The sequence below is a fragment of the Eptatretus burgeri genome, chromosome 12 (genome assembly GCF_056783735.1).
Source record: "Eptatretus burgeri isolate ZD-2024b chromosome 12, Ebu_testis_v1, whole genome shotgun sequence".
NCBI classification, from domain to species: domain Eukaryota; kingdom Metazoa; phylum Chordata; class Myxini; order Myxiniformes; family Myxinidae; genus Eptatretus; species Eptatretus burgeri.
The window spans coordinates 43,783,632-43,793,723 of NC_140972.1; the positions used below are offsets into that span (position 1 = coordinate 43,783,632).

The 10,092-nt window shown below is 44.0% G+C and overlaps 1 protein-coding gene across 8 annotated transcripts in view; it reads left to right on the forward strand.

The window, feature by feature from the left end:
- The window catches only part of HERC1 (HECT and RLD domain containing E3 ubiquitin protein ligase family member 1), a 964,782-nt gene that overhangs the window by 355,457 nt on the left and 599,233 nt on the right, over positions 1 to 10,092 (forward strand). For 4 of the 8 annotated variants that reach the window (XM_085850306.1, XM_085850308.1, XM_085850307.1 and 1 more), the window contains exons 74-75: positions 3,054 to 3,192; positions 3,748 to 4,346. In XM_085850306.1, coding sequence (XP_085706432.1) covers positions 3,054 to 3,192; positions 3,748 to 3,842 — 234 coding nt within the window. In that variant the 3' untranslated portion in view covers positions 3,843 to 4,346. Of the gene's footprint in view, positions 1 to 3,053; positions 3,193 to 3,747; positions 4,347 to 10,092 lie in introns of those variants that run through there. The other 4 variants (XM_085850304.1, XM_085850310.1, XM_085850312.1 and 1 more) reach the window with 4 other exon arrangements.

The following is a 10,092-nucleotide window of genomic DNA, read 5'->3' on the forward strand; positions in this document are numbered from 1 at the left end:
TACCCCACGTGATCTGCCGATTGGCGTATTTCGGTTCTTGTACAAGGACCCGTCGCTCGGAGTTATCCGGGCGGCGATCTATATTCCGGGCGATCGGTCGGGCCGACTCGACTTGCGGTTCCGTTCAGACCGGTCCGTTGGCGGCTGAGCCCCCGGCCTGAAACTATATATATATATATATATATATATATATATATATATATATATATATATATATATATATATATATATATATATATATATATATATATATATATATATATATATATATATATATATATATACATATATATATATATATACACACACACTAGTAGTAATGCCCGGCGTTGCTCGGGCTAGCAATAAAGCCCGGTGTTGCCCGGGCTTTCTTGCAAATTTCCTGAATAGCTGTTAGCGGTTAACGGTTAGGGGTTAGCAGTTAGCGGTTAGGGTTAGCGGTTAGGGTTAGCTGTTAGGGTTAGTGTTAGGGTAGCTAACCCTAACCCTAACCCTAACACTAACCCAAACCATAACCCTAACAGCTTGGCGTAGCGGAGGAAAACAGCGCTCAGGGCAAAGTTGAAATTTGCGTCCCCCGTAGGCCTTAAACTTGAGTGGATTTGAATGGAAAATCCCATAAGGGATATCGATTTATCATTTTTTTTCGAATATCGGAAGTGTTATGGAAAAAATTTATAGCCAATGACCTAAGTTGGACCAAAAGCCATAATCGTACCGAATTTGAATGGAATCCGTTGGAGTTTGTGAAAATGCATCAAAACTAATTTTGAGGGGCCTCTTAAGGAAGACAATAATATCATTAGTATATGTGCCAAATCTTGTTTCATTTCATGCAGTAACAAAAATCTGATGGTGGAACAAAGAAAGGGGCGTGCCGAAATTATATATATATATATATATATATATATATATATATATATATATATATATATATATATATATATATATATATATATATATATATTGTTGTGGTTGACGAAATTCGCAAACCACCATTCAGGTCCCTTAGGTGAGATATCTCTGTAAGTATATGTGTAGTTAGGCCCAAACCCGTTGTTTAGAGGGAATAAATGTCATTCACGCGGGCTGCGACCCTTCTAGATAGCCGTTTTTCTTTTACTATCTTTATTTTGGACCAGCCGCCATTACTACCACCACCAACCACGTCTCAACAGCCATCACACAACAACCACCAGCCGCAACGCCGCTTCACAACAACGACAATGCCAACAGCCACGACCTTTACCGTCACATCTCGCTCTCGCAACCATCGCATCACCGCCATTTTCGCGCCGCTTGTGGGCACCGATACTGGACTCGTGCAGGGCGCGCACCGAGCAGCGTGTGCAGAAACATCACAGCCTTTCCGAAGAAAACGGATCAAAAACGACTCACGCCCACTTCTATTCCGTCCTATCGGCGAGCGTGGGGCGATTTGGCCCCGCCCCCAGGTGCGTTGGAGTAATATCGCTATATGCAAGTTCATGGATCAAAAAGCAGTTAAGAGTTCGGAGTCGGTGGAGTAGGCAGTCGGTGGAGTTTTGAAGAAGAAGCAGTAGTAGTCAGTCAAGAGCAGTTCGAAGTCGGTGGAGTTGGGAAGAGCCAGTCAAGAGAGGAGTCGGAGAAGGCAGTTGGACGGAGCTGGTGGAGAGTTGGAGAGGTGGCGGCGGCGAAGGCGGTCGAGGGGGTGCTGGTGTCAGAGTCGGGGAGCTGCGGAGGGGAGAGGCCGGCAACGCGACCGAGGTCGTGGTGGAGACGCTCGTCGCGGGACCCGAGACAGGGAGATATCCTCCTTCCCCCGAGCATCAACAACCCCCTCCTGTTTCCCCCCGCGCTGAGATAGTGCGAGAAGGGGGCCCCGTTCCCACCCCATACCAGGCAGTCCCAGCGAGGCCCGCGGAGTCGGGGCGCCAGCGCCATTTTGCGGCTCATCACCAGACGGGTAGGCTCGACGTGGTCTCGGCCCCAGGCCGTCTGCCCCCTCATAGTGGAGGGTGGTCCCTTTTTCTTTTGCTTTGAGTATATGTGTTGTCGGCGCCATCTGTGAAGTAAAACTGTATAAGTGTTGCCGTGTGCTCGGTAGTCGGTTAGCTCTGCATTGTCTTTTGCTTTTACATTTGCTTTTTGTGCATTATTGTGTGTTTCTTCTTCTTCTTTTACATTTGCTTTTGGTGTAATTGTATATGTGTGCTTTCCGTTCATCGCGAAATAAATGTGCTTTATGTTGAACTGTTTTCCCGTTTCGCTTCGTCTTTTCCTTTATTGAATCTCCATCTTACTTCACGTAAAGGGTTGGTCGTGGGCTAAAACGCCCGATAATTAATCGAACCGTCCAGGTTGACGATAACACCGCTCGGTTATCCCGATAGTACGGAACGGGTCGCTTAAAGTGGCCCGTGTCCGAAGTCGACCTGCGGCGAGGTGCGATCGCCCGGTCTACCCTCCGTGTGGGTACTTAGGTAGGTCGAATTTGGCGAGCAACCCTATCCCACGCGGGGGGCCGATTGGCACGATCGTGGTGAGGCCGAAAGGTCCACCCGTGACTGGTTCCCGGCGTTAGTCCGAGAGGGTCACGACGGGATTGTCCGTCCGGTGGGCGACGTGCCGCGATTCGAGTTACGTGGCCGTTCGCACGCCGGCGGGCGCGAATCCGTAACAATATATATATATATATATATATATATATATATATATATATATATATATATATATATATATATATATATATATATATATATATATATATATATATATATATATATATATATATATATATATATAATGGTCTGCAGAAGGAACACACAAACAACAGCCACCACAGCCACAATGACAGCAGCAGCAATAACAACTACTTGTTATGAAATATCTTTTTTTCATGTATTTCACTTTATTTTTCATCCTCATTGAGATGCACAGATGGATATGTGATGTGTTTGTGAAGTGCAACATGTTTGCTTTTGATTAAACTCTTCAGCGAAGTGACAGGTAGGTACGGTTAGTGTATTGCAAAACTCCAGCAGGTTGTCCTTCTGACTTTTTCCTTGCCGTAGCTTGGACTTGGCCACACAAATCCCGTGAGAGAGCCCACACTTGTGATGGCACTGGAAGGCAAGAAAGTGTGGCAAGTTGCAGCAGGGCGCTGCCACAGTGCAGCCTGGACGGCCCTACCCATCTCTCCACGTTCTCCAGGTATGCATCATTGCCTGTACTGCGTCCTTCTGTAAAATCACCATAATGTATTTACTACATGCTGCACAACACTCTCCCATGCCCATCATGTGACATCTTTGCCAGACTCACTCAAAAAGTAATTGTGATTCTTTCTTTGTAGCCCCCAACTGGGAATCAGCCTGGCTGCTGGCTTATATTTTAGACGCTGTCAGTCTGTTTGTGTGTGCGTCTGTCTGAAATCTTGACTTGAAAATGATGATGCATTTCTTTATTATTTGGCACATGAATCCAATACCAATACCACAAAACACCCCCCCTCACCCCCCTCATTTCTCAAACATTCATAGTTCCATACTCAAACCCATTCTCATGCTGTATTCTTCAACACCCATTCTCATACGACATTCTCAGTCATTCACATGTTTTACTTCCAAACCACTTCATTTCAACAGTACTATGACAGTAACTGCCATTGCAGCGCTGCCATTGCCACCCCACTAGCTATTTCATTGCCACAAGCGTCCTTCACACTGTGCCATCGAAGGTTCCAGCATCCTCGCCCCCATGCCCCAGGGGACGAATCGACACTCAACACTTCATGCTCCAGGGGACGAAGCAAATCGGTGTGGCTGGATGCCAAGGAACAGATGTGGTTGGAGACAGGATGAAGGGTAATAAAGACCCCAAGGGAGAGTTCAGCAGGGAGAGAAGATAAGTTCCAGTTCCAGAGTTCAGCTCCGAAGAGCAGAAAGAGGGTCAGTGAGAGTTTGTCAGTCTGTGCTGAGTTCCAAAGTGTTGCGCTCTGTAGTGCAGAGTTCACATCCGGGAGAGAGGTACCTGGCCAGGTCAAACCAGCGGAAAGAGCAGAGCACGAAGTGAAGCGGGCACTGCACAGCAGTCAAGTGAAACAAGCGGATCAGGCACTTCACAGCACCAGGTATAACGAGCAGTGACCAAGCCAGCCAAACTGATCTCTCTCACACATGTCTTTTGCACACGCACCATATACCCTTGCATCTTCCAGCGCATAAACCTCATAGACTCGCACTTTCAGAGCTCACTCTTCACGATACCGCACCACACTGCACCTCCCACCTGCACACCTCACTCACCGCACGTTACGTCTTGTTTGGCTTACGTATGGATGAGGCCATGGTTGAAAACCATTCCCCACCGACTTCTCTTCCCTCTATCTGTTCACATTTCCTATCTAATTTCTCGGGATGTATGAGGCACCTATGTCTTGTTTAGTTTTAAGTTTGACTGTCTAAGGTGCTTGCGTGCAAAGGGCTAAGATTTTTCTTATGTGACACTGCATCTTCTTGTAAATGCGTGCCTAATTTCAACAAAGACCTGTTATTTACAACCTGTCCTTGTCACTTTCCTCCATTAGTGAGTCGTAGTATTAATAAGTAGACGGGAGTTCACCCCACTCCCACTAATTCACTGTGCTCAGACTAGCGGACTTCCCACTTATGGTTACACTCAGCCGTACCCAATTCATCAATAAGGGTGGGGCGTTGAGAGCACGTTTCACCAAATGACGGGGGTTAATTCACCGGGGAGGTAATGGCGATTTGGACGTGAGGATTTAACCTACCAGAATTAACTGTCTCAGATGGCATCCATGGTTGCTTAGCAACTCGTCATGTTGCACAGTTATCTGCAGCTCGTCAGCTTCAGGGTCAAATGTCGGGAAGAGGGTCCGAGATACACCATTCGTGACCTGGCCGGCAGGCCTGTAACAGCATCTAGTACAGTACACTTTACTGTCTCCACAACCAACATCCAACTTTGGATTATTTCTTTATTTATATACACTTCCATTACTGGCTACCAACAAAGCACTTTCAATTATTAAGCCTGGTGTGAGCTTCACGGTTAAGGTGGCTGCCTTAATATCCTAGTGTCTTGAGTTTTAGCCCCTCTTGTGCTGTTAAATAACACAAGGTGGGTTGACTCAGCCTGTCATCCGTCCGAGGTCGGCAAAATAAGTACCAGCTTCCTGGAAACGGGGCACTGCATCAGTGACACAGCCACACTCCCAGCAATGATGCATCCAGCAGCTACAGGCTGCATACGAAATAATAACAAACTTGAATTATTTATTTATTTATATACCTTTCCCCATTCTACTACCAACTTACCACCTTCAATTATTTATTTATTTATATGCCTTTAACCTGATAGTTCTCAACCTGCAGCTAGCTGTTCATGTGTGGCCCAATCAGCACACGGTTGAGGACCAAGTGACATCCAGTTTTTTTATTTCCAAAAAAATTGCTTCGAACAAAGGGAATTGCCAAATCTTCCACTGTGTCAAACCAGATTTATTTAAACAATCAACATACTTGGACTGAAAATGAGGGAATTAGTCATGAAATGAGTGGTAGGAAGTAGAAATAGGAACAGGAGTAGCAGTCTGGGTAATAGACAGCATTGCATCAAGAGAAAGGGGTGACGTGGAGGGAATTAATGTGGAGGATTCTGTATGGGTAGAGATTAGAGATTGTAAACACAGTAAGTTACTGGTGGGATGCTTTTACCGGGTGTGAACTCAAGGCCCGGTCACACCTTGACGTTTTAGCCAGCGATGGCAACGTATTAAAATGTATGTAAAACGCTGGCTTACGTTGAACTTTTGATGTTTTTTTTAAAGATTCGGACGTATTCATAGTGACTTGGTCTTATGTATAACGCATTGGTAACGGACACAGAACGTTTCATTGTGTTATAGATAACTTATACCAACGAATGCTGAACCTGTTGGCGGCCTACACAACCGATGCCCAACGATAGTCTAACTTAAGGCCCGGTCACACCTTGACGTTTTAGCCAACGTATGCCGATTTTTGAATTTTTTTTCTAAAACGCTGGCACACGTTGAATACGTTATGGGTAAGTTTTGATAACATTGAGAGCACGCTGAAAAACACTGCCATACGTCGTTGTACGTTGGCTTTAAACGTTGTACTTTTTGGTTGTCCTCAAATTTTTTCATGCTTGAAATTTCACGACGTATGCCGGCGTATGACTCACACGTTCCGCTACGCTGGCCACAAGTTGTATGCACGGTCTGCGATCGTTGACAGATGTCAAAACATGCTACTTGTAAGTTAATCATAAGTTGAGACACGCCGAGGTAATGTTTAGCGTACCCGAAACTTATTTCTAACCTATGATTAACGTGTTGTTGGCACGTTACGCGATCGTTGCCACACGTCGACAGACGTTACTTTTAAGTTACTCATAGGCTGAAAGACGTCGGTATAATGGATCGTCCTTGCATCAGCGTCCACGACCACGGCCAGGACACTTATTTGCAGCATTCTTAAAACTTTTCTTCGGTAAGTTTTACACACGATATGTGGTCGCTTACACACGTCCACAAAGGCTACTTATAAGCTACTCATAAGTCGAAACACGTCGCGGTAATGTCTTTTTTACACGAAACTTATTTCTAACTTATGTTTGACGTGCTTTGAACCAATTCTTTACGTAGTCCCAACACACATCGACGTATGTAGACGTATTCCAATGACGTCTTCCAGTCGACAAAAAAAATAAATGAACGTGTTTCTAGCTTACAACTGCCATATAAAGACGTGTTCCCAGCGGTTTTGGGAATTGGTATATAAAAATGCTGCTCATAAAAGGGGAACCCAACAGTGTTTTCGAGTCCTTTTTGAGTCGATGTCCATGTCAGCAGTAACAGTATCAGTATCAGTATTAGTATTAGTATTAGTAGTAGTTTGTTCATGTTGGCAGTAGTAGGTGAGTGTGAGGGGGAGGATGTGCTTCATGATGGATCATCCTTGCGTCCGCGTGTCCACGGGTAGGAGACATCTTTTCACCATTGTTCGAAGTTCTTCACGGCTAATTTTTTATGGGCCTTTTTCAACAATGAGCTATAGCTTGTTTTTACGATTTACGTCTATTCATAACGGGTTGGACAAATGCACAATGAACTAATAATGTGCATAGAGCGCTTTGATTAAAATTACTTTTCGATATGATATACCAACGAATAATTATCGTGAAGCCGGCGTTCACAAACTATGCCCAACGATAGCCTAACTTATCCATATCGTGCGGCAGTTTTTCTTTGCCGGTGACGTAGGGTTTGCTATTCATAGGCTGCCACTCAACGATTTAAATTGCTGCATCTCCACTATTGAAAGTAGACGCTTGCACTCAACAATTGGATTTTTTTTACACTCAACGACTTTTAAACGGTACCACTCTGCTATTTTCATTGTTTACAATGAACGATTTAAATTGCTGTCACTCGCCTTTGTTTTTTGACGCTGGGGTTTTGAAATTTGAAGCGTTTCTTCTGAACGTGTTAAAACGCGCAAACTCGACTATTTTAAATAGACGCTGCCGATGGACAATTGGAATCATAGCCAAGCGAGACATCGAAGTGTGAACATCCTCGTCATGCCGAAGAAAAGTTTGAAGAATGCTGCAAATATGTGTCCTGGCCGTGGCCGTGGACGCTGACGCAAGGACGATCCATTATACCGACGTCTTTCAGCCTATGAGTAACTTAAAAGTAACGTCTGTCGATGTGTGGCAACGATCGCGTAACTTGCCAACAACACGTTAATCATAGGTTAGAAATAAGTTTCGGGTACGCTAAACATTACCTCGGCATGTCTCAACTTATGATTAACTTACAAGTAGCATGTGTTGACGTCTGTCAACGATCGCAGACCGTGCATACAACTTGTGGCCAGCGTAGCGGAACGTGTGAGTCATACGCCGGCATACGTCGTGAAATTTCAAGCATGACAAAATTTGAGGACAACCAAAAAGTACAACGTTTAAAGCCAGCGTTACAACGACGTATGGCAGTGTTTTTCAGCGTGCTCTCAATGTTATCAAAACTTACCCATAACTTATTCAACGTGTGCCAGCGTTTTAGAAAAAAAATTCTAAAATCTGCATACGTTGGCTAAAACGTCAAGGTGTGACCGGGCCTTAAGATGAGGAAGAAAGTGAATTAACCCCCATCACGTGAAGAATTCAAAAGGGCATGTGGTATGGGAAGAGTATTGATTAATTATGGGTGATTTTTAACTTGCCAGTGATAGATTGGGTCCAGGAACAGGGAAAGGGCAGAGCAGATGAGGATTCCGAGATCTAGTCCAGGATTGCTTTTTAACTCAGATTGTAGATAAGCTCACGAGGGGGAGTGCAGTATTCGACCTCCTTTTCAGTAACAATCCCAATATGGTGGAGAAGGTGGAGGTAGGGAAGCATTTAGGAGCAAGTGACCATAACATCATGTGTGCAAGGATTCTGTTAAGTGTTTGAGTTCATGATAGTAGAGTAAGACTATTAGATTTCAGGAAGGTAAACTTTGAGGGTATGAGGAGAGAATTGGGAGAAGCTAACAACTGGACAATTGGCATCAGAGAAATGGGAAACCTTCAAGGAGCAAATGTCTAGAGTACAGATTAAGTACATTTCAATGAGGTGTAAAACTAGAAGCAGAAAGAGACCAGGGTGGTTGAGTAGTGAAATTAGGACGCTATTAAGGAGAAACAGAGGTATTTATTTGGTTTAAAATAATAGGACTGGAGTTAGATTTACATCACTATCGGAGTAAACAGAGGCAAGTTCAGAAAATAACTCGGCAAGCCAAAAGAGAGTATGAGAAGGACATGGCTAAGAATATTAAACATAATAGCATGGCATTATTTAAGTTTGTCATTGGAAAAGAACAGGTTAGGACCAGTGTGGGCCCATTGAGGAATAGCATCGGGAGAGTGGTTAGTGATGACAGTGAAATGGCAGGCTTATTATACAGGTATTTTTCTTCAACTTTTACACAAGAAGTCAGGAGAGTTGCCAATAGCTGAGAGTATTTACCAAGGAGGTGAAGAAGGGCTTTTACAGAAAATCCAGGTTGGAGTGGAGGAAGTAAAGGAACAGCGAGGAAATGTCAAAGTAGATAAGGCTCCGGGTCCAGATAGTATGCAACCGAGAGTATTGATGGAGGTGGCTGAGCAGGAAAGCGAGATGTTAATGTATATTTTCAATAACTCACTGGAGTCAGGACAGGTACCAGAGGATTGGAGAGTAGCAAATGTAACACCATTATTTAAGAAAGGACCCAGAGAGGAATTGGTAAACTATAGACCTGTTAGTTTGACTTCAGTTGTGGGGCAGGTGTTGGAGACATTAATTAGGGACCAGATGAGGAACCATTTAAATAAATACAAACTAATTAAAGGTAGTCAACATGGGTTTACTAAAGGTAGTTCCTGTTTAACAAATGTTTTAGAGTTATTTGAAGCAGTGTCTGATTGGGTGGATGAGTGAAAGGCAGTGGACATAGTTTTTCTAGACTTTGAGAATGCATTTGATAAGGTACCACATCGGAGGTTGTTAGCCAAGGTAATGGCTTGTGGAGGTAGCTAATTGTTTTGCAAACTTGCTTAGTGATAGGAAGCAAAGAGTGGCTGTGAGTGGGGGGATATCTTGCTGGAAGTACGTAAGTAGTGAGGTGCCTCAGGTATCACGACTTGGACCATTATTATTCATCATTTACATCAACAATTTGGAAAGTGGGGTGAAGAGGAGGCTTTCCAAATCTTCAGATGGCACAAAGCTTGGAGCTGAGGTGGATAGCAGAGGGGTTAGTGATCAGATTCAGGAAAGTATTGATACTTGCATAGATTTGGCAAAAGATTGGCAGATGCAATTTCACTTGAATAAGTGTTAGGTGTTGGGGATGGGTAAGAACAATGAAAATAGAGATTACTTAGGGGAAAGTATGGAGTGTGTCACACAGGTGAAGGATCACACAGGCCTTAAACAACATGCAAACAAGACAGAAAGACAGCATGCATGCAAGACAAAGTACTTGGTGATGTCTCATGGATGAGAAGAAAGTGTCAAAAGCACGAA